At 58.1% G+C, this 24,111-nt stretch overlaps 1 protein-coding gene across 1 annotated transcript in view; it reads right to left on the reverse strand.

Annotated features, from left to right (window-relative positions):
* Nucleotides 1-4,448: 4,448 nt before the first annotated feature.
* Nucleotides 4,449-24,111, reverse strand: part of LOC101655870 (protein-arginine deiminase type-1) — a 40,425-nt gene continuing 20,762 nt past the window's right edge. The window contains exons 3-16 of the mRNA XM_004705153.1: nucleotides 22,463-22,535; nucleotides 21,755-21,816; nucleotides 20,461-20,578; nucleotides 20,252-20,377; nucleotides 18,753-18,925; nucleotides 18,562-18,665; nucleotides 17,564-17,687; nucleotides 17,132-17,239; nucleotides 15,393-15,544; nucleotides 9,397-9,541; nucleotides 8,511-8,606; nucleotides 7,798-7,878; nucleotides 7,116-7,241; nucleotides 4,449-4,682 (exon numbers count right to left, since the gene is read on the reverse strand). Of these exons, the coding sequence (XP_004705210.1) occupies nucleotides 4,449-4,682; nucleotides 7,116-7,241; nucleotides 7,798-7,878; nucleotides 8,511-8,606; nucleotides 9,397-9,541; nucleotides 15,393-15,544; nucleotides 17,132-17,239; nucleotides 17,564-17,687; nucleotides 18,562-18,665; nucleotides 18,753-18,925; nucleotides 20,252-20,377; nucleotides 20,461-20,578; nucleotides 21,755-21,816; nucleotides 22,463-22,535 (1,722 nt within the window). The remainder of the gene's footprint in view (nucleotides 4,683-7,115; nucleotides 7,242-7,797; nucleotides 7,879-8,510; nucleotides 8,607-9,396; nucleotides 9,542-15,392; nucleotides 15,545-17,131; nucleotides 17,240-17,563; nucleotides 17,688-18,561; nucleotides 18,666-18,752; nucleotides 18,926-20,251; nucleotides 20,378-20,460; nucleotides 20,579-21,754; nucleotides 21,817-22,462; nucleotides 22,536-24,111) is intronic.

Below are 24,111 nucleotides of genomic sequence, written 5' to 3' on the forward strand. Positions count from 1 at the left end.
GCTGGCCATGGACTGGGCTGCGGCCACCAAACCCAACACCGTCCCAGAGGCCTCTTGGGATGTGGTTTAAAAGACCCTGGTCCTGCCTCTCCAGCTCAGGGTGCTCGCTCATTGGCTCTACTCATAGACGCCCAGCCCACTCTCAGGGCCAAGCGCTCAGGATTGGTTGTCAGGAACTCTACATTTGCATACGAACCTGTTACCCCACCACCAGCACCCTTGCCGGGCACCCAGGTAGTTAATTTCTCCCCCAAAGAGAGCAAGTCCCCACAGGTACACGGCCAGGGTGTCAGAGTGCAGTGCCAGGTAGGAGGGGGTGCTGGGACAGGGCTAGGGTCCCTCATCTGGGGCTGGGGCTCACTTTCCACACTCACCCTCCTCACCCCCTTTTCCCCTTTAGCTCCAGAGCCAATGCGGTTTCAGTGTGTGTGTGTGTGTGTGTGTGTGTGTGTGTGTGTGTGCTTGCGCGGCGCGCGCGTAGGGAGTGGGGGACTTCTCAATATTGCTGAGGGAGTCAATGGAAATGCAGAGCCCCAGGCCTGGCCTCCAGTTCAGTGCAGCAGGCCAGAGGTGCAGCCCCACACCTGGCTTTTTGCAGGCACGCGGAGCTACTTTGGGCAGCTCCAACCTTTGGCTTGGAGCAAGGATTGTAGCGTTGTGCCTCTGCCACTTCCGGGCTGAGTGTCCTTGGGCAGGCCACACTGTGCCTCACTTTCCCCATCAGAAGGCTGAGGTTAAAGCAGAGTACACTGCCGAGCCCGGCGAGTCCTGTTACGCCCGAGGCTGGAGGCCATACCTGCTGTGCTTCTTGTGATCACTCATTATTGCTGTGGTCGCTGCTACTGTTGCTAGATGCCAAGAACTCCTCCAGAAGTGGGGGGTGGGGTGAGATTGAAAACCCTCCCCCAGAAGGGGGTGCCGAGAAGGTCATTTGTCAGGTGGGGACACTGAGGCCAGAGGGAACATTTGGGCACTTAGAATAGCAAGAGCCCCGGCTCTTGGGAAAGGAGTCTTGGGGCTGGGCTCCACTGCAGGCCGCTGTCGCCTTGGGGGTTCCGTCTCCTCTCGTGGATGCACCTGCTGACTATGAGGCTAATCACTGGGCCGATGGAGATAATGGGGGGACACACCCTGGGCCAGTGGAGGTTCTGGAGTGCTGAGTGGAGGTTTCTGTCCCCGGCAGTGCTGACCATCTAAGGCGGGGTGGGGACCGGCGTCTGCTCCCCAGAGTCCTCAGCAGGGGCTCTTGCACCAGGCCAGTCACTTCGGGCAGAACCCAGGACGCCTACGTCACAGCTCTGAGCTGTGTTCTTTCGCCAGGAGACCTGCTAGGCGGCCGGGTCCAGAAGCAGCCTGCCTCTTCCAACAGCACGGTGGCTGACTCAGGGCAGGGTAGGAGTTAGAGCTCAGGAAAAAAAAGGTCTGGAGGTTTCTCGAGCTTTCTCATGACACAACTCTGGGTAGAGGTGCCCAAACTGGAGGCCCCACCTCCCAGGGCACTGGCCCACTGTGCTGGGGGTGGAGTGGGGGTGGACAGAGTCAGTCCCGAGTCTCCCTTACCTCCCGCCCGTAGTGCACCGCTCTCCAATAAATACTGGTTTGTTTTTGAAGAAATGACTCTGTGGTTTATTTAGACTAAAGTGGCGATGACGGATGGGTTTTTATTTATTTGCTTCTTAACCCACAGGAAACATTAAAATAAGGTGAATTGAGTGGGTGGAAGCCCAGTGGTGCCATCTGAGGCTGTCCTAAGGTCGAGGTGACCAATAACCAAACTCACTGCCATTGAGTCAGAGGGCTGTGATTGCGGGCCCCTGACATCAGACTCCTGAGGCTGGGCCACTTGGCAGTTTCAGATGAGGCCACCCAGTCCGAGAGATTCATCTCAGCGGGGCAGCCTGACCTCAGGGCAATGGGCACACACTGCCCCTCCGTCCTGATGAGTCAGCCAGGCTGCCTGTCCCGGGACGGCTGCCTGTGGCCAGCCGAAGCTGAGAGAAGAAGGTGGCAGTATCACACAGCAGGACCAGAAGTAGGGAGCTTCACTTCCCTGCCCTCCTCCCCAAAGCCCGACAAAGCCAAGGAGGCAGCCACTTGAGGAAATGCATGCTGACATCTTTATTGATGAGAAAGGAGGTGACTGGTCACCTAGAACCTTCTATGGGGGCTCCCCCTGGGCCCCCCAATGCCCAGAGTTCCCACACTCAGTGCGCCTCTGGTCATCTTCTCCCCACGGTCTGCCATCTCTCTGCAACACCCACCCATCTCCACCCACAACCCTGGCCCTTGGGATCCCAACCCTGGCCTCACCCCCATGGCCGTGGAAGAGCTTCCCTTCCTTGGGCTAGCCAGGGCTGAGCTGTGATCAGCAGCCAAGGAGGCCTGCTAAGTGGGTCCCCTGGAGCCCTCTGGACTGCAGGTGGGATAGTCCTATCTGTTCTGGTTTCTTTTGCGGAGCCTCTGTCTGCCAGGGTTTCCCTGAATTTGACAGCAACTGGCTCAGTCTGAGGTCTCACCAGGGCCTGGATAGGTGGGGTCACCCCAAGCCCAGACAGACGAGGGGCCCAGAGGCTGAGAGTCCAGTGTAGTTGGGGAAGAGGGCTGGCTGGTCCCCGGGCTTCCATGCCTGTTTCAGGGCCACCTCTCCCTCACTCTGCTGCTCAGACCAAGCTGTCTGCACATGTCCCAGTGTCACCTGGGGTCACACTATTAAACCTCTCCCTCTGCATGCCAGCTTCCTCTTCCCAGCCAGCCACGGGTTTACTCACAGGTAAAACCCAAGCTATATGCAGGGTCCTCGGGAAGCTGCCCCACCTCCCGCTGCCAGCGGAAGAAAGGGCATAATTAAGGCCTATTAGAGGAAATTAAACCCCACCTTCAGAGATAACCTAATGGCTCCCACCCCCTCTCTAACATCTGGGCCCCCACCCCCTGCGACATCTGGGACAGTAGCTCCCTTCCCATCGAGGGCTCAAGTCCAGGCACAGGAGGACACAGGGCCCTCTGGCCCCAAGCTCCACCATCTGCCATGGCCATCCTCTGCCTCAGCCTGGAGCCCTGGGCCCTGTCTCCTCTCTCTTTCCTCCTCAGCCCACGTGTTGGCCTCAGCATGTTTAAGCCGGAAGCAGGTAGCACTCATAATTAAAGGCTTTCCCAACAGGTAACAAGCACCCTCCTGAGGACAGTGTCGGGTATTAGAGGGTTTCTGCTGCCTTTTGTTTTGATACTGCGTGTTCCTGAAGCAAGCCCTCAGCTACCGCGTTTCCTGTCCTTGTTTTCGGTCTGTGCGTGGCCGAGAGGGTGCCGGGTGGTCAGAGGTCAGGGTCACTCATGGTAGAGGCAAGAGGATGCCCCAGGATCTCCCTTCCTGGTCTTACAGGAGCCAGTCCCCACCCCCACCCCAGACCCCGACCCTCTGGTCCCCTTCCTGATTAAATACAAAGTCATTATCCTGGAGCCCAAGGGAGGTGTCAGAACAGAGGCAGCAATCCGAAGTGGCTGTTACTCGGACGACTAAGGTGTGTCTGACCCACGCCTGCCCCTGTCCAATGCCCCATCCTCATTCACTGACATCGAGTTGACGCCAACTCATGGCGACCCTACATGACAGGGCAGAACTGCCCCTCTGTGTTTCCAAGACGGTAACTCTTTACAGAAGTAGAGCGCTTCCTAGTTCTCCCTTGGAGCGACTGGTTTCGAATTGTTGACCTGGTGATCGCAGCCCAGTGTGTAACCACCCTGCCACCAGGCCTCCTTGAATGGCCTATGCCACCGGCAAACAAAGACGAGGGAGAAAGGAACAGCGGGGGCGGAGGCGATGTTGCGGCCGCGAGGGGTAAACACGATCCCAGGGCCGACAAGAAGCCGTTGGAGAGAAATGCATCTGGAGCTGTTGGTGGAAGAGAACCTGCTGGACCTGTCACCCGGAGAGACCGATGGCCGGAGACGGGCATTGTGCTGGGGAAAGGGGAGGGTCAGTCAGAGGAAGGAGCCCCTCCCGGACATGGATTGACTCAGTGGCTGCAGTCGTGCGCTCAATCGTTCCAACGGTCCTGCCCTCCGGGGGCCGGGCAGCGTTCTGTTCTGTCCTCCGTCAGGTCGCCGTGAGTCAGAGCCAGCTGGACAGCCACCCACAGCCGCGATCTGGGCGACCCTTGGATGGACTGAGGCCTTTGGGCTTCCCCAGCGCCTCTGGGGCCCGTGGGCGGGGACGAGACAGGTGGGGGCTGAGGGTGGTTCTTCCTGGGCTGGGTTGTCCATTCCAGAGGTGGAGACAATGGACCCTTTGTCCCTGTCCCCCAGAGCCCACAGTGTCCGGCACATTTTCAGGCACTCAGGGGAGATGCCCAGGTCTCCCCAAGAGGATGGGGCCCAGGCGGCGATGCTGTGCCCTCACCCTGATGGTTCCCCAGTGGGAGAGCAGAGAGGACGGCTGGTGGGGGGCAGGGTCAGGGCAGCATGTTCCACCACTTGAAGGGAAAGGGTTTCCGGCGCACGTTGGTGCCGCAGTGCACCTCCCCGAGCAGCTCATGGTAGGACAGGTAGTCATCGATGAAGATGCAGTGCAGGCCCAGAGGCTCCAGCAGGGACCGCACCTTCTCCTCCAGGCAGCAGCGGCCATTGATGAGGGGCCCGAAGGGCTTCGGGATGCCCAGGTACTTGCCTAAGACCACCATGTTCACCTGCAGAAGAGAGAAGGCAAGGGGGATGCTCAGTCGGCTGAGGCCACTGCGCCTGGGGTTCCTTCTGGCCTCTAACTCTGGCTGACCCTCCCAGGAGCCTCTCCAGCATTCACCAGCACCCTGGGCACCTCAACAACTAGGGTGGAGAGCAGAGAAGACACAGGTCGATGGCTGGAAGGTAGGATCGTAATAGCCAGGCTGCCAGTCACCCCCTCCAACACATTCTGCCATCAGTATCTTCCTAAGTTCACAACCACGGGCTTATTACCCCCTGCCAGGAACTGGCAGACATGCACACACCCCTGCAAGGTCTGCAGGGGGAGCAGCTTCCCAGGCACGGGGCCTCGGGCAGCACACAGCTTGTTCTACAAACCCCCTGGCAGCCTTGAGGGCGGTTTCTGTGTATTCTTCTATGGGCCGGCTCCAGCCCCACAAAAGCCCCCAGTCTCTGCCAGCGCCTGTGACTCACACAGGGTCACCAGCCATAGGACGCAGAGTGAGATTCTGAGGTTAGCTCTGCACTTTCTACCTGATTCTGGGATGGATGCCGGGGTGTCCTAGGGCACTGAGGAGTTGAGCCAAGAGATTGGGGAGCATGGACACCCGAGGTGATCTTTGGTGGCATGTCTGATGTCCACACAGAAGGACCTGGCCTGAGGTTTCAACTCTGAGGAAGGGAAGGCACTCCCACCCCGGCCCCCCACCCCGTGTCAGAGTGTGGGGCTTCTTGGAGGAAGTCTCAGCCCACCTTGGTGGCCAGAGGTGACAAGGAACTGCCCTTTGTGTTCACAGGGGGGTCTTTGTGTGGGCTCTCTGGGGGTAGGGTGGATAGTCTTGATCCCTGGGCCTCCTGCTCTCTGGGCCCTGTCCCCCCAGCTCTGTCCTGCATGACCTTGCACACTGTTATCAACAGGAAATGGGAAAGTCCCCTTGGCCTTGATTGCCCGGGGATGGGCCTGAGCATGTTGGGGGTGGGGTCAGGGCAGGCAAGAGGACAAGGGATGAGCCAGTCAAGGATTTAGGGCCATAACTAGCGGGCCTCAGCTATACCCTGACTGAAGAGGAGATAGGAAGGGGAGGGGCAGTCCCAGTGCACGCTCTTTCTGCAGCCTCGGCTAACAAGCCAGGGGTTAGCTCAGTGGGCTCTGAGGGTCCTTCCAGTGAGAGCTTGCTGGGACCCTCTAGCAGGCCCTGGACAGAGAGAGTCCCACCGAGAGACAAGGTGTCGGTGGGAGCTGACTTCCGGAAGGTAGGAGCAAAGCTGTAGTCTGAGGAGGGCGGACTCGAGGCTTGGGCTCCGGGCTCGTCCTTGGCCCCGCCTTTATCCAGAACCAGAGCCTGCCGGCCCCTGTGCGGTACCATCATCGTCAGCCACAGCCACGTTTCAATGCTTAGAAGACTTTCTGGTTCTGTGGCTACCAGGCTGATCTGCACGGAGAACGAGCTTCCCCCCATGGGAAGCGCTAAAGGACAGATCCCCCAAGAGCAGTGGGCCTCGGCAGGGGCAATTTTGCCCACAAGGGCCTGTTGATCACAGTGAGGGGGAGCTCCAGGCATGTCGGAGGCCAGGACTCTGCTGGGACCTGGAGGCTGAGCCGGCAGTGAGGAAGGAAAACAGGTTCCATGGGGACCCCACCGCTCCTGCCATCCATCAGCATGGGGACCCCCAGGCCCAGCACAAACCCACGGCCTGTCCAGAGAGAAGGACTCGGGCTGAAGGCTGTCTGAAAACAGTGTCTCTGTGCCATCGTGGGGACCACTTCCACAGCTGCCAACACCCAACATCCTTTCCCAGGGGCGTAATGGGCACTTGGGCCAGGATCTTGCCGATAGCATCAATCAGGGCTCTCCCAGGTGACATCAGCTGGCTCATCTGCAAGCCAGCCGTCCTGTCCTGCCTGCCCCTCCCTGTTGGGAGCGGAGAGCGGAACAGAGAAGGCAGCTGGGACCCAGACACAGGCGCTGGAACACCCGTGGTTCTCTTTGGTGGAAGGTGGGACAAGGGGCGCATTTTGGTGAAGGGCCATCCTGTGCATTATAGGATGCTTAGCGGCCTCCCTGGCCTCTCGAGACAATGAAAATGGGGGGTGGGGATGGGGAGGAAGGCCTCTTGCTGGGGATCCCTGCTCTGCAGCTGTGGTGATATGTGCCACATGTGTGGCGATGAAGACTTTCCACCGGTGCTCGCTGCAGTCCTGGCGCGCGGCCACCCTTGTACTAGGGGAGAAGTGAGCTCCGCGGGGTTTCCTGGGGGAAGGTCGCCAGGCCTTTTGGACATGAATCAGCTGGGCAGGCTTGAGTGGGCAACTTTGGGGTTAGCAGTGGCACATGGTGCCCCTCAGGGACCTTGGGGATGTTCTCCAGAGAAAACACACAGAGACCCGTGGAGGCTCACGGGCTGCAGGTCGCCCTCGGGTCCCAGAGCTGGCTCACCATGTCCGGGAAGAAGGCTACCGCATAGGAGCCGTTCATTTGGAAGAGCTGGGGGATGTCGATGATGTCACGCTCCGTCAGGCCCAGCTCCCGCTTCAGCACCTCACGGTTCCAGTCAATGCATTTCTGGGGACAGGAGAGAGGCAGCCGGAGCCAACCGGACACACCAGGAAGGCACCTACTGTGCGCCAGCCCTGGGCAGAGCCCTCCGCCCCCAGCACCTCTGATCCTCCTAACAGCAGCGGGCACCAGGAGCCCTTGCTGTCCCCACGGGGGAAACTGAGGTTCACAGGACCACCCGAGGTCACAGAGCCAGGAGAGCAGAGCTGGGTTTGGGACTCAGGCAGTCACTGCTCCCATTGTCCCTCGGGCCCATCTCAGTGGCCTGGGGAGGGGATGGAGTCCGCCGCTCCCCTGTTTGCTGAGTGCCCACCCTGATACCCAGGATCCACCCGGCCTCCTCTGACTCTCCCACCCGCCAACCGGGCCCCCTTTCTTCATCACAGCTCTCTGATTGCGAGAACGCGGCACCACTGCCGTGGAAAGCAGGCATTCCCACCATCGGACCCGGGGCCCTGAGGACTGCTGAGTCTCTTGGCCCCACTCTGCCTGTTAAGTCCCCAGCCTGCTTCTGCCCGACAGGGGGACATCTCTGAGAGCAGCTGCCAGCCCCGCCCCTCACCTGTACATAGAGACTGTCACTCCGGATCTTTCTGTCTGCCAATATCTCATTAATGCTTTTTCTCTTCCTCCTGTATTGCAGCTCTGTAAGAGAGTCAGGCAGCATGACCTGAGAGTCCGGACCAGGATTTTCCTCCCACCTCCACGCCAGGTTGGGAAGCTAGGGTGGAGAAAGCTGGAGGCTGGGAACCCTCTGGGGAACAGGCTCCAGTTACAAGTAAAACCCGGTAATGGCTTGGGGCCTTTCTCCGCCACCCCATGCCCCTTGGGAAGGGAGTCCTGGACTCAGGGCCTAATCATTACAATGCAGACATTCTTGAACACGCCTTGCTCTGGGCACCCTACCTACCCGAGCCCTAATCTTTACTGTAGAATTCCTATTTGTGGAAAGGGGTACAAAGAGGGTGGTGGTGAAATCAGACAAGGATGACAAGAAAAAGGAACTGGGTGGCACATTCCGGTCACCTCACCCAGGAAACTCATCTCTTCCGGTTTCTTGGCTCTCCTAGGGCACAGCCCTCCACCTTCACTGTGTGCCCGGGGATGTCCTCCGGCCTCCAGGCTTCCCATCCCTGACCCCAGAAAGGGGGCAAGGGGGAGACTGGCAGGGAGGCCTGAAGCCCTGTGAACCAGGCTCAGAGAAGGAAGGCTGCCGGAGCCCAGACAAGCCAGAGAGAGCTTGCCCCACAGCGAGTGCCCCGGTCCCTGGCACACACCTTCGAACTGGGCCGCCTCCCCATAGCCCTCTTCTCTTTTGTCCTGGAAGAGTTTGAGGCAGGCACTGGGGCTGGCCAGGAGCAGCCGGAAGCCCTGGGACAGAAGGAGGGAGAATTGCTCAGGGGCAGGTTCCCCCTAAACAAAGGCGACCCCCAGCTCAGGAGGGACTGAGCTCAGAGGCCAGGCTGTTCAAGGGGCGCCCTGTGCCCAGCTCTGCCACCAGCCACACTGAGGGTCTGCACCTCCCCTACCTCCGGGGCCCTTCATCACTGACCACCAAGTTCTCCCTTCAAGACCCTCTCAGGAGTCTTCAAGGGCAGAGAGCTCTTGACTTCTGGACTCTGGGCATGCTGGGCTGTAACCACCTTCTCACCAGAAGACCTTCTTGACAGGCCATGGCACCCCGAGGGCTGTGCCTCCCAAAGCTAACCCCTTGAGGCAGTACATCCCAGTGGTTAAGGTGGGGCTCGTGTCTGAGTTAGAATCCTACCCTGCCACCTACAGGCTGAGTGGCTTGGGGTACCTTCATTACCCTTCTCAGCCCCGGTGTCCTCATTAGTTTAACGGGGACTGCCACACAGTGGAGGGCTTGTTGGACAAGTTAAACCTGTGACACGTGGTGAGTATGCCTGGCTCTTGGCTGAGGGGTCTGGGACTGAGGAAACGGCCAGTCGGGGTGAGAGAATCAGAGTCCCGCTCAGAGGCTCTGACTTCCTCCAGGAAGCCTTCCTGGATTCTCACGGCCGGGCCTCAAGGCTGCCCTGACCCTTCGCTCACTCTGGACCCCGGGGTTAACTTGGCTTTGCCCTGTCCCATCCCATCAAGTCGTGCAGGAGCAGGGTGTCTCAGCCAGGAGGGGAGAGGACACACCAAAAGGACACACCTTTTGGTCGGAGGTGGGCACGAAGCTCAGGAACTCGTCCACGTGGCCCACAGAGAGCCAGTCGGAGAAGAGCTCCACAGGTGCCTGCACCTGCTGGGCCTGCAGGAAGTCCCGCACCGCCTTGGTCATCCGCCGCCCGACAGACCTGCCAGGGAGAAGAGGAGGGCTGGCACCAGGCGGGCACTCTGTGTGCGCCCCATCCAAGCCCAGAGGGGAAACTGAGGCTCAGAGAGCTGACATGACTCAGTGTGGACCATGCTGCCCTGAGTCCAAGCCCAAGCCATGGCCAAGGGTATGGTGGGAAAATGCCCCAGGAGGAGGTCAGGCCTGTGCCAGCGTAGAGGGTGCCCTCTGCTCACAGAGTCCGTGGGTGGCACAGGATGTCCCCAGGTGCAGCCTGCAGGTGCACCTAGGCGTCCACCCCAGAGTGGCCAAGGAACTCCATTTGCCAAAGAGAACCGAGGCCCTCCCTTCCCAGCTCAGGGTTCAGACAGACTGGCCCCTGGCCCAAAGGATACACACACAGCCTGTTGCTCAAAAAACGAGGTGGCCTGGCTTCCCACCCACCCACCCCCATCTCAGTCCAGTGTTTCCCCAAAGGTGGCACCGGTACACCTGGGGCTCCGATGATCCCTGTGCCCCAGCCTCCTCCACATCACAGAGGCTTTGCAGTCATGGTCCCAAAGCTTCATTTGGGGGCATCCATCCACCCCCACCCTCCAAATCTGCATTGTGTGGCACGCTTCAGCTCATGTGTGCGAGAGTGTGCAAGAATGTGAGAGCCACTTCCCAGGCCCTGAGGTTGAAGCCCTGTCTCTAACCCCGCTAATTCCTGAAGCGAGGGCCAGGAGCCCTCAAGCCCCCCCCCCCCGCTCAGCAGGGCGTGGAAGGTGGAGCGGCATGCCTAGAGCAGGGAATCGGGGACCAGCGGGGAAATTAATTCTAAAAAGCTGCCCATGCATGCAAGAGAGCCTCTGGTGACACCTTAAGTGAGGGCCATGTCCCCATTGAAAAGATGAGGCGGTGGAGTACGTCAGAATAATGGGCTCACACCTGTCCCTGGTGCAATTAGCCTATTCTAAACACACCAGGTGGAAACCCACACATGCATGCTCTCTCTTTAAAAACCCTGCTGCCCACTCTGGCTCACAGTGACCCTAGAGGACAGAGTAGAACTGACCCTGTGGGTTTCTGAGCCTGTAACTCGTTCTGGAAGGAGAAAGCCTCATCTTTCTCCCAAGTAGCAGCAAGAGGTTTCAAACTCCTGATCTTGCACTTAGCAGCCCAATGTATAACCAACCCACTATGCCCAGGGCTCCTCTACTATCTATATGGAGGTATTTTGTTTTCCCAATGTATTTTACCCTCACTTGTCCGAGTTGAAAAAGCTATCACAAGCATGCTTCCCCTTGAAGAACAGACTCCAGCCCCCTTCTCGCCTCCTCCACCTCCTCCTGGCCAGCAGGGCAGCTCCCTCACCTGGGTCACCGCTGCAGCCTCTCCCTTCTCTGGCCTCACTTTCATGCTTGCTCCCGACAGTCTGGCCAGAAGGAGGCATTCGATACGATGACAGACCATGTCCTTCCTCCAGTCAACCCCCCTCGAATCACCTTCAGCGCGCTCCCAGAACAGCCAAGCCTTTTATAAGGACTTACGTGGCCATGTGTGGCCTGGTCCCTGCCACTCCCCCGTGGCCCCCTCCTACCTCGCTCCAGTGAGAGGGAGGGACCTGCCTCTCCTGGACACACCAGACACTGCTGCCTCAGGGCCTTTGCACCTGCTGCTCTCTCTACCTGAAATTGTCCCCAGTGTCTCATAGCCCATGACTCATCGCCTCCAGATGCAATCCAGATGTCGCCACTTTCTCTATGAGGGCTTTGAAGGACGACAGCCCCTCTCGAGCTCTACTATTCCCTCTAGTATTGGTGCGCTCTGTGTGCAGTTCACGTGGTATGGTACAGGCAGATAGTTTGTCTAGAGCAGCGGTTCTCAACCTGTGGGTTGCGACCCCTTTGGGGGTCGAACAACCCTTTCACAGGGGTCGCCCCATTCATAGCAGTAGCAACATGATAGTGATGAAGCCGCAACGGAAATAGTTCTGGTTGGGAGGTCACCACCGTATGAGGAACTGTATTAAAGGGTCGTGGCATGAAGAAGTTGAAAACCACTGCACGCCCCACAACCTCTCACACACTTACTGATGTTCAATAAGTACTTGCTGAGTTGGGCTGCAACCCACAGGGTCGGTCAGCAGTTTGAAAGCACCAGCCGCTCCACGGGAGAAAGACCAGGCTTTCTACTCCCGTAAAGAGTTAGAGTCTCAGAAAAAGAGGGGCAGCGCTACACCGTCCTTTTTACAGGATCGCAATGAGTCAGCATACAGTTTGGTTTGGATTTGAATGGCTTCAATGCTTTTGAACCAGTACGAGTTCATGATCTGTATAAAACAGAACAGTCCGACCGTGAGCAATGGAAATGCTGATTTGGCCTGGGGGTTGGAAGCAGGAATTTTTTTTCTTTCAAATTTCTGTCATTTTAATACAATTTTTTTTTAAAGGATTATGGGGAAGAGCTAGACCTCAGAAAAAGAAACGGCTCCTGCGTAGAAGTGGTAGAACCAGGAAGAGTAGGGCAGGGTCCAGGGCCGAATGTCCCCGGATTGCTCGGGGAGGCCCCGGCTGAGTCTCTGAGTCATCACCAAAGCTGCCACCAGGGGGCGGGATCGCTCAAAGGCGTTGTCAATGGACAACAAAGATGGCGGAGAATGTATGACGGACCATTGCTGACTGCCGACTCTGCCTTAAGCTCCCCACACAGAGTCTCTGGTTTAATCCTCACCATAACGGATGATACACCAACAACACGAGTTCCACGTTGTGCCTGCAACTCTCCCCTGTCAAGCTCCCTGATTCTGCCTTCCCACCCTTCTTGGCTCCCTTGCCTCCAGTCCCAAGGGCCTCCTGGCTGTTCTCATGGCTCAGGAACATATCTGTGGTCGGGCCATTGCTCAGGCTGTTCCACCAACTGGAGCATTTTTCTCCCAAAGAGCCACATCGTTAACTACCTCATTTCTGTCAAACTTAGTTTCCATGCCAGCTTCTCTCAGAGGCTTTCCTTAGACAACACACTATGTGATGTCCAGATTATTGAGCTTACCTTTCACCTGCTTCTCTCTGCTTATCTGTATAGACAGGAACCCTGGTGGCACTGTCAGGTGATTATTGAGCTTACCTTTCACCTGCTTCTCTCTGCTTATCTGTATAGACAGGAACCCTGGTGGCACTGTCAGGTGAAGCGTGGACTGCTAGCCACAAGGTCGGCAGTTCAAACCTACCACCTGCTCCTAAAGATTTATGACTTCAAAGGTGGTGAAGAAATCAGATGGTGCCTGGCTATCAGAGAGCATAGTGTCTGAAAGCTTATCCACGTGGGAGAAACATCCCAGCCTGTGTGATCCATGGAGTGCAAATAATAAAATCCAAGACCTGAGGAGGGAATGGCATTAGAATTTAAATTTTGAGCACCCGGTTTGCAGAAGGCTATGGATGGCAGTGAGAACCCAAAATTCATTTGCAGGGTCCCCATGTGGATTAAGTCTCTGGTAAGCCCCCTTTGATCATTGACCAGGGATGTGAATAGCCTTGCTAGTGGACGAAGTGGATTAATACAGATGTAGCTAGGCTAAAATTTAACACCTTCTCATTTGTTCTCCCTTTGTCCCATTTAAAATTATTTCTGGTTTTTAATATTTTCTGATTTCTTTCCTATTGAGATTTTTCTCTTTTATTTTGTTATTGTTGTTAGGTTTTTTGGTTTCTGTTTGGGTTTTTTTTGTTTTGTTTTGTTTTGGTATGTTTTTCTGTATACGAGATCTAGGATTGGTAAATCTACAGAGACAGTAACTGGATTAAGTTTCTTGGGTTATGGCAAGGGAGATTGGGGAAAATGGAGCGATTTAATGAGGTCCAAGAAAGAAAATGTTCTAAAATTAATTGTGGTGATGATTGCCCAACTCTTCTTAATATGATTAAATGACTGCATTGTAAAAACACAGATGAAGATTTGCAGTCTCGGAAGCCTGCTAGAGATCGGGTGGCTGTGAGTGGGAATCGGCTTGGTGGCAGTGGGAGGTCAGAACACAGAACAGCAGCCTGGGGCGTTCATTTTAGTTTGGGCACCAAGGAGAAGGTGACCAGTGACAGTACCACTCGCTTGCTGTGTGGTGCTAGGCAAGTAGCTGACCCTCTCTGAGCCTCAGAGCCTCATCTGTCCACCAAGTGCCTTGTTGGTTCTCAACACACTCACAGTGGGGTGAGGCACAGCCCTCTTAAGGGCCCCTCCCCTTCCCCTCTGGGATCCTTGAACAAACCCCTTTGGCCTTGAGCTGAGAGAAGAGCCGGACTCGGCTCAGTGGCTAGTGAGAGGATGGAGCGCAGGTGAGGGCGTTGCTGTCTTGTGGAATGACGCAGAGACTGGGACAGGAGCCCAAGCCAGAAAAAAGAGCAAAGCCCTTGGGGAGCCTTGGGGAGCATGTAGAGAGCCCCTCCCCCTGAGCCTGCTCCTCTGAATTTCTGGCCCCTGAGCCTGGATCCCCAGGCGGAGCAATACTCTATACCAGACACGGATCACACAGCTCGGACAGCTTCCTCGTCCCATGTGACAGCTGAGAGAATGGAGACCTGGAGTATAATTTGCTCAGTCAGCAAGTGGAGAGTTTTTCACCTGATTTGCTCATTGTTCTCGCCCCGTCCCTTCGGCAATGCCTGTCCCATGATAACGCGCAATATGTTCTAATGAGTTCATCAAGTGCCTCCTCTGTGCAGGGCACTGTGGGAAATAGGGGGCTCATAAGTGGCAGAGCCAGGGTATAAGCCAAGCCTGCCTGGTTCCAAAGCCAAAGCTCCTGCCTGGGGTTCTCTCCTGAGTCAGTAACAGCTGCCTCAAGGCCTCCAGGCCCTTACCCTGGGGGGGTGGGTATGGGTGTGGGCGAGGCCCAGCCCCTGAGTTGAGCTGGGCAGGAGTCACCGGCAGGGTGAACACACCCCGCTGGCCCCCGGCCAACCTCAGCACTGCCGCCCAGGTTGAGCACCCAGGTCACGTGCCTGGGCTGGTGCCAGAGCCCGGAGGCTGTCAGGCTTGCCACTTGCTGCTGTGTGACCTGCCCCGCCCCTCCTTACTCCTCTGTGCCCAGAGCAGGGTCTGGGTGGTGAGCCGGGGCAGGACTGGGCTCCACACCAGCCCTGCCCAAATGGCAGGGTGGCCTCTGGAGCCTGGTGTGGGTGCAATCTCTGGGCAGGAAGTAGGGGACCCCACCAGGACCCCGTGCTGCAACGCCTCATTCCTCAGTCACCAGCAGGCAGGGAGGGCCCCGCTCAGCGGGATTTAGCCACACCGTCACCTATGCAAGCACTAAGCCCCAAACACCGTGTTTCCTGCCCGGTCACACCTGCCCAGGGTGGGGCCGGTCACTTCTGACACCCCACTATCCTGACCAACCACTCACTTCCAGCCCTTAGACCTCCCAAGCGAAGAGGTCAGCAGGTCATCATCCCCCTGCCTCTGGGCCAGATTGGACACCTCCTCCCCAGCTCTGCCGATTCGCCAGGAGAAGCTGGTCATCTGGTTTCTTGCCGAAGCCCCCCTGCTATACCAGAGTGTTTTTTAAGGCCGGTGCCTACGGCTGTTGAATCAAAGCCAGCTCGAGGCCCCCTGCACTGGAGTGGAACCGCTCCGGAGGGTTTGCTGGGCTGCAGCCAGGCCTTTCTTCAGAGGTGCTGCCGGGCGAGCTGGAAGCCCTAGCCTTTAGGGAGCACACCATGGTAATCACTGGTGCCCTGGGGGGGGGGCGCGTGGGGGCCTAGAACTGTTTTCTCACCACTTGGCCGCCTTGCGGATCTAAGAGTCGGGGGCTCTCCACACAGGCTGGGGAGGGGACTAGGGCTGGATGCATAGTTGGTCCTCCTGCCCACCCCCTAACTCCCACCCTGGCCTCTCACTTGGGCAAGCTGCTCCCGATGAGGATCCGGCCCAGGGGGTACTCCCTGCCGCCCACCGTGACGGGCGGGCTGACGTCCAGGTTGCCGAAGGAGTCCAGGCTGGAGGCGCCCCTGTACGGGGTCTCCCGAGTTACGTAGCCAAAGTCAGGGCCCTAGGAGAGAACCAGTAAGACCACCCCCCCAAACGGAGGGGTCAGTTAGGACAGGAAGAGGTAGCTCCGGGTGGGAGGTGACGCGGAGGAGAGCCCCCTCCACATTTTCTTCATGCCTGAAATGTCATCCTGCATCCACTCTCTGGCTGACCCCTGGATGCCAAGCCAGCCGGGGTCAGTTGGCAGTAGCACAAACACAAGAAAGGCCCAAAGGTTTGGAAAGGGTGCCACACACGTCGAGAAGCAGCGAGGGAGCGGTGACCACTGGCAGAAAGAAAGGGCTTCGAAGGGCAGCCGAGAGGCCCCGCAGCTGGAGCAGCAGCCTGGCGCTCACTGTGAACCTTGAACACCGGTGGTGGAGGTGGTGCTGCCTCAGAGTCCGGCCCAGGTGAACGTGCACAGGGACTCCCAGGAGGCAGACTGGACCAGGCCATTCTCCCAGGAGACCCCGAGTGGGTGTGGACCACTAAGCTATCGGTTACTAAGCTGTCTGCTTACTCCTGTGCGTCACCAGGGCTCTTTTAAACTCATGCGTTAGAAAGAGGAGAACAACAGTGCACTTTAATTCCCGGCCAAGCTGGACAAGAACAGCTCACTGAGCCCAAAGGCAGCTGCAGAAGTTAGGAAGGTCAGAGGGGAATCAGTGCACAGGGACCAGGGCTTGGGGTCAGGCTGCCCCGGCCTCAGCACCACTCACCAGGCAGCCGTCACTGCCACCTCCTGGGGATGCGCCCACTCCCAGATTCCCGGTCACGGCTCCCCCGGTGGAGGGTGAGGAGGACAGGGAAGCAAGCAGAGGCCAGGACCTCTGTGACAGTGACCTCGAGCTCCAGGCCTGGGGCCACCTCGAGAGTTCAACCACACGGCTAAGGCCACCTAGGTGCCACCACCGACTAGCTGTGTGGCCTTGGGCAAGTTGCTTAACCTCTCTGAGCCTGGCCGTCCACATGCCTCAGGAGGGAATAATAATTGCTTTAAGCCAAGGAATGTCCCTCGTGGATTAAATGAGTGACCCCATGCTGAGCCAGCGGAGCCTGCTGGCCCTTCTCTTTCATGCCATGGTGCCCCAGTAGGTAGCAGAGTGCTGGACACACAGCAGGTGGTCGGAAAAACATTGCTTACCTAAAGAGAGGCCCATCTTCTTCAGAAGAAAAGAGCTGGACTCTGAGGAGAATTTCCCCCAGACTCCCAGGCTTCCCTGGGAGAACAGACCTCCTCATCTGGGGGCACTTTGAGGCCCTGACCTTCCCAGAGCCAAGCTGATGATCACCTATTTGCATATACTTTGCATACCGCCACCCAACCGTCCCAGGACTCTGTAGTTTGTGACAGTTTACCCTCCCCACCCTCTAGGGTCCCCAGGACCAGGGGAGATGGGACTGGGAGGGGTGAGTGGTCAGAGCACTGTGCTGCTCACTAAAAGGCTAGAGGTTTGAATCTACCCAGAGGCACCTTGGAGAAAGGTCTCAGCCCGTGAGAACCCCGTGGGGTACCGTCCACTCTGACACTGACTCCAGAGCAGCTGCTTAGGCAAGACTGATTGGAGGTGTCCTGTGGAGGGTCCCCATTCTGACCGCTGCCACGTACCAGGATCTTCTTGTAGGGGAAGTCCTTCAGGCCTCGGTTCCGGGGGGAGTCGAAGACCACAGGGAAAGATTTGTGGGGGGCCTCGATGTAGCCGAACTCCATCTCATCCTGGGGGAAAGGAGAGCCAACTGTGCCCTCAGGGGGTGGGGGTGATGGTCAGCTGGGCCTGGGGCAGGGGGATGACCAGGCAGTGGGTGGGTGGTGAGGTGAGGGCACGGCAAGAACCAGAGAGGATACTTCCTGGGACCCCAGCCAGGAGAGAACTCTGGTCTGGGGACGGAGCCACAGAAGGCATCAGGGAAGCCTCCCCAGGTCACGGGTCCCTCAGGCGGTACCCAGCCTGGCCTGGCTTCTCTGGGGTTGCAGGGTCAGTAGGAACACACCCCAAAGCCCGGGTCAGACTGGGCTTAGGCCTCGCAGGGCAGCCCCCACCTGGATCCAGCGGTCATTCCGGTTTTCAATCTGAGGGCAGATGATGAGCTTGCAGTTGGCTTTCAACGCCAGGTCAGCCATGTCCTCCAGAAAATTCTCATTGCTGCCATGATCATCCATCACACTGTGCAGGAGACAGGGAGTGGGGAGCGGGAGGAGTCACCCCCTCTGGCTGTGGCCTTGCCCTTGGGGCCTGGAGGGAGGGCTGGACAGGGTGACCTTGATTCGGTTTGAGCCAGGCTCTGGGTGGCCTCGGGCACTGGGGCTCAGACACAGTCCCTGCCCTCAGATGGCCCACAGGTCCATGGGAAGACAAATAGTGTTCCCAAATCACATCCAGTGATGGTGTGGAGCTGGAGGGGAGGTATGGAGAGGCCAGAGGTGGCTGAAGTGGGAGGAGGAATAGGTCACACCTGAACCGAGGTAAGTGATACAGACCTGTTGGCCACACCCCTCCGAGAGCTCTGACCCCTGTTGGTCCTACGGGGCCCTGTCCGCTGCTCTGACCCCTGACAGAGGCCTGGGGTGGCCTTGCCCGCCCTCTCAGGGCTTGACAGGGATTCTTGGAGGGGACCCCAGCAGGCAGGTGGGTCCCTACATCCTCAGCGGGCACTGTGGGCCCCCACTTCAGAGCAAAGGTCCAGTTTCCTGTGACCCCCGGCAGCCTGGCCCCACTGCCAGACTGAGGCCACGTGCCAAGTGCAGAGTAGGACCAGACAGCTGCCTTTGGCTGCTCAGAGTTGGGGAGGGGTGCTGACGCCAAAACCAGCGGGCTGCTAGGCGGTGTCCAGCCACTGATGCCTGCACCTACCCACTGCTGCCCCATGCCTGCCCACTGCTGCCTGTGCCTACCTGCTGCTGCCCTGTGCCTGCCCACTGCTGCCCTGTGTACGGCTCTGCATCCCCAGTGCCCCCCAATGGATCAGTCCAATCTGGGAGCAGGACCAAACCGGGCCCCCGCACTCCCCTTCCTCCTGAGCCTGCTGTAGGGGGCTCACCTGCACACATACAGCTCCAGCGGGGGCTGGGTGTTGGGGGTCATGATCCAGGGCGCTAGGCGGAAGGTCACGATGTCGGTGAAGAGGGGGACCTTGGACAGGGACTAAGGGGCACATGGCTCATGAGCCCCACGGGGACTCCATGTAGCCCCAAGCCCCTCGGGCCACGCCAGCCCCTCCGCCGTACACACCCTGGTGTCCAGCAGGCTGACACTGAGGGAGACCAGCCCCGAGAAGTTGGCGTCCGGGAAGTCGAGCCCCTCCACGTAGAAGCTGATCTCCCGCTCGCCCGGCTGCCGCTCCACCTCGTAGGACAGGTGGCGGCGGCCCAGCACCATCCTGTAGTCTGACAGGGAGCCCTCACCTAGGAGAGCCAGAGTCAGTGCCACCCTGGGGCCACAGGACAGGAGGCCCAGACCGCGAACCAGGGCCACAGCCATCTTTGTGCAACTAGGGTTCCGCTCCACCATGGCCTCATGGGGGCTGCGGGAGCTTGGCTCAATGCTCAACCTCTCTGAGCCTTGGTTCTTCACCTGGGGTCAGTGTCCGCTTTAAACAGGAAGCAGACAGAAGCCCCTGGCACACAGTCTGTCTGCCCCCATCTCCTCCCCCGAGGGCCGAATGAGAAAGTATCCCTCCCTTCCTCCCTGTTGTCCACAGTAGAGAGGGTTGCCCACTCCTTGGCTGACCGAGGCTGCTGGCCCCCATGGGCGCACCCAGCGCACATCTCAGTCCCTGCTTAGCTGGACCAAGTCTGGGCAGGCTGAGCAGAGGAGGGTGACGGGAAGTACACAGGAGGACGGACCCCACACATGGGTGGGATTGTGCATGGGTGCTTTCTAAAGTCCCAGACTTAGATTCATTGACAGCCTGGCTCAGAGCCCAAGGACAGACCTGCAGGCCGGGGCTGCAACTTCGCTGGCCCCCCACATCCCCACTGACCCTGCATGGACAGTGCCCAACATGTGGTGAGAGCTGGTCGACGTGGAATGACCAGAGGAGGGCACAGAGGAGGACTTTGAACCAAGGAGGTCAGAGTTCCAACACCGCTCTACCCCCAACTAGATGGGGGTAGATGCCTTGAGACAGTGAATCCATGCATCCGAGCCTCAGTTTCCCCCTCTGTAAAACAGGGCTGGCTGTGGAGTGTCTTTCTCAGGGGAGAACGAGGTGAGCTAGCATCCCTGAGGCACGGATGGTCTGTGCTTGACTTCATACCCAGACCCTGGGGGCCTAATGGTTAGCCTGTGGCTGCAACCACCCAAAGGTCAGTGGTTCGATCCCACCAGCCAGCCTGTGGCAGAAAAGGCCTGCGATCTGCCCCCATGACAAGAGCAGCCTGGGGAACACTGTGGGGGCTGCTCGGCTCTGGCCTGCAGGGCCACCCCGTTGGCATCAACTGGCTGGCAAACAACAAAAACAGTAACTGAAGTTTGGCAAGGTGAGTGTGCCCAGAACTGACCATCTGCGTCCGTAAGAATGACAATCCCAGAAACCCCGGGGAGCAGTCCCGCCCTGGGACCCTCCGACCCAGAGTCCGCTCACCGGCGGGTGGGGCTGTGGGCTTCATATGCTGCCTCGGGTGAGCTTTAGGGAGCGGCACAGAGGGAGGCACGAGTAAGGGGCAGATGGGGGAAGACAGGATTGGCAAGCCGAGGCTGGTACGGGCACTGGGGTGGGGGACACTCACCCCGAGCGCAGAAGACCCCCACTCTTTTGGAATCTGACAAGGACATGTTCAAGACCAGCTTGTGACTGTCAAAGAGCTTGTCCGGGCCGTCGCAGCTCAGCACCATGGGGGACATGTCCTGCAGGTCTGCAGGGAGAGGCCCCTGAGACACCACCCTCCACCTTCCCCCCAGGCCCTTCCCCGGCCCCATATAACCCTCTGCCACTCACCAGCCAGGGATACCAGCTGGCTGCTGGCATAGTCGGGCCCCTTGAACCTCCAGGTGTCCCGGTCACAGTTCACCAGCAGGATAGCCCCATAGCCCTCTGGGCCCCAGCGCCAGGTTTTCTGTGACCAAACAAGATGCTCAGGGTCAGTGGGACCCCAGCAGGGACTCTGGACCTGGCCAGGGCCTGGCTGCTTCATTAGCTTGGAGATTTGCATGATCTGGGTTTGCAGGAAGAGTCAGCGACAGACCCTCAATCGGGTGGGTACTGGAGCAGCAGGGCTCCTTGCCATCCTTGCCCGGTGCTTAACCTGCCCAGCCCTCCTCAGTGGCTCTGCCCAGGCCCCACACTGGCGGACCTGGTGACACTGTCATTCCTAGACATGGCTCTGCCTGGGGCCTTGGGGGACCTGCCCTGTGCTCAGCACTCTCCCGGGGCCTGTCCCACAGAGGCCCCTAAAAGGACAGGTTGATATCCTCCCATGGACAAAGAGATCCAATCTGAAGTCAGAAAGATGGCTGCCCCCCCTCCTCTTTCTGTATTCAGCAACATTCCTGGCACCCCCACCCCACCCTGACTCCATCCTCTTCCGCCAGGTGCTGCCCGGCAGACTCCCTTCTCCATTTTGCAGAAGCGGGAGGAGAGGCTTTGGGAGGTGAGCCCCAGCTGCATAGCTAGCATTCCAGCGGGGCTCTGAAGGGCAGCCCAGGGTCACCTTGCGCAGTGACCAATCGGCAAGGCCACTCGTGGTGGGACTGCCCGCCCTTGTCCACAAGGCCTCCTGATCTAGGCTGCCTCCCTGGGGTCTCTCCTGACAAATTGCGCCTTGTATTCCTCCCGGGACAGTTTCTTGGTACTTCCCGCAGGGTAAGGCCCTGAACCCCTCTCCCGCTGCCCCCCTGCCGCTGCCCCTGCAGCCATCACCCTCTGCCTAGGGCTGACCTCAGTGACCGCCTCCAGCCAATCCCCTAGAAATAGACCTGTTCTCTCCTTGCCTTTGTTCCGCCGCCACAAACATTGATGGAGCACCCACCAGCTTTGGAGGCCCAAACACAGCCCAGGAAATAGAACAGGCAGCCAGCCAAAGAGCCAACCCCAACTCCAAGGTCGCCCAGGGAGACCAGAGAGTCACACAGAACACCGTCACACGGCATAGCCTGGGTTCATGCCCATTGGCGGTGATTTGGCAGTCCCTGGATGGGTTCCCTAAGCCCCTGTTGGATAACACATCCTATCCCGGACCAGCCCCAGGTTGGCTCAGGCCCCTGCAGTCTCGAGGCAGCCAGGGGAGTCTTACCTTGTCACCCCGGCTCTTCTTCACCTTGCCGGTGCGGCCCACGTCCACATCCAGGGAGATGTCTGAAAGGATGCAGGGCAGTGCTAGGGGCTGCCCACACCTTGTGTGCATGCCCGTACTGTCCAAAGCAGGGCCAGCTGATAGAACCAAGCTTCCCTGCTCTGGGGACCATGCCCAGAGCTGGGAGCCCCTGTGGCTGCCCCACTGAGGTTCTGGGTGTGGGGGATATTCACGGCTCTGGATATGGTGGGGATGACTGACCTACTCTGTCTGTGCAGGTTGAGTTGCTGGCCCTTGGTGGCCAGGAGACTTCTAGAGCCCATCCTGGTGGTCCTTAACTCCAATAACATATGATTAGACTCTCAGGTTCTAGATTCTGCAGCTGGCTGCCAGAGGTTCTGGCTGGGACTGGAATGTGCTTCTCCAGGTTCCAGAGCCGAGCCTGGGAGTTGACTAAGTATCATCTGTGGGAGCCTGGATGGAGGAGGCCTGTTGTGGGTCCAGCTAATGACCCAAGGGGAGTGATGTTTCTAGATTCCTGTGGTCCTAAGTATCCCTGGGTGTGAATTCCTGTGATTCAGCATGGACACAAGATCCCTGAAGAAACCAAGCTTCCACTCGGGGGGATAAGAGAGACCCCATAAGGCTCTCAAACAGCCAACCGGAAAGGGTGAGTGGATCTATGGAGAGTCAAAGGGCCAAACTTACCAGCACCTGTGATATAGAGTACCCCATGGCCCAGGGCACCTTCCTCATGCTGTCCGAAGTAGGAAACCTTCACCTGCAGGGAAATGGTCAACCCTCAGCCAGCATGGCCATCACCTTTAGAGACGGGGGTGGGGTCGGGGTACAGTCCTTCTTCAAGATGTGGCTGCCACCAGATCACCTCTGCTCTGAGGTCCCAAGACCCACAGGCTCCCGGCTTGGCTGGGACTACTTCCTGCCTTCCGAGCTGGTGTGAGGCTCAAGGGGCAGGGGGAGGTGGAGACATGGGAGGGGTGGGTGGATTCTCAGGAGAACAATTGGACCCTTTGGGTGTGCTTTGTGGGGGGTGTCAGAAAAGGAGAATCAGCGAACGGGGCAGCTGTCACTTTCACTTAGATAAGTTCCTCAGTTTCTCTAGCCGGTCATTTCTTCGTCTATGGGAGGGGAACAATCTCCCCAAGCCCATCACAACAACCAATGGTCAGAATCCGGGTGACATGCCCTACACAGGTGCTCTCAGGGGCCCCAGTAGTCAGAGCACAGTCACACTGAGTCCACTAGGTGCCTGCCTGCAGTCACACAGCTAGCAAACAGGGGAGGTGGGACTAGAGCCCTGGCAGACTCGAGTTCCTGCTGTCAACTCACAGTCCGCCCCTTTCCCTGTTGGTGTGAAAGGCTATGCCCGTGAATCATCAGGTCACTGAGTGTGTGTCATGGGCCTGGGCTGGGCCAACTGAGGGGTATCATCTGTGCTTAGGGCTGACTGCATGAGAGAAGAAGGTGTGCTTCAGTGTGGGAGACATTGCAGTAGTTACATCATTTCACGTCAACTTGATACATGAGTGTAGGGGTGGAGTCTAGCCTGTCAGTCAGGTCACACCCTGATGGTGCCTCCTTGTGGGCATGGCCTTCTCATAAGGAGGGCCCAGGGGACCTCCCTCTCTCCCTCTGCCTTTACCTTCCTGGTGCTAGGGCCCTGGAGATGTGTCTACCACCATGGGATCCGCAAGACTCTGCACTCACCGGCCCTTGATCTTCCTGCATTCCGTATCATTGCGTGTGGCTGCGTGAGTCTCAAGAGGGACTTAAGGACCAGTATAAGCTGTATGGACTTGGGTTGGACTGGGCTGGGATGTTTGATTGAAGCACAATTACTTCTTGATATAAAACTCTTTCTTGCACATATATGAGTGTCCCTGAATTTGTTTCTTTCGTCAACCCAGCCTAACCCAGACATGTACACACAAGGTCATGCATGTGTCTGTGCATGTGTGTGAACGGGCTGCTCATGTGGAGTCCTGCCAATATTGGGGGCCTGTGGATAGGCTGAATACAGACACTGATGATTCAGTGGCAAAATTCTTGTCTCCATGCAGGAAACTAGAGTTTGATGTGTGCGTGTGTTTGTGTGTGTGTGTGTGTGTGTGTGTAAGAGAGAGAGAGATGTGGCTCCATGTGTGTATGATAACAGTGCTATGTGGACATGTATGTGTGTGTGTGTGTGCCATTGTGGCTCCGTGTGTGAGAGACACTGCAGATTCCTATGTATAAGTGTGTCCGACGTCGTGGCGATGGGTGGTTTGTCTTTGAGTGTCTGTGAGGTTGTATTAGGATAGGTTGTATGGATGCAAGCGTGAATGTTTGTGGGGTTT

This window comes from Echinops telfairi, unplaced genomic scaffold (genome assembly GCF_000313985.2).
Source record: "Echinops telfairi isolate 266 unplaced genomic scaffold, ASM31398v2 ScPeMD7_7457;HRSCAF=8495, whole genome shotgun sequence".
NCBI lineage: Eukaryota > Metazoa > Chordata > Mammalia > Afrosoricida > Tenrecidae > Echinops > Echinops telfairi.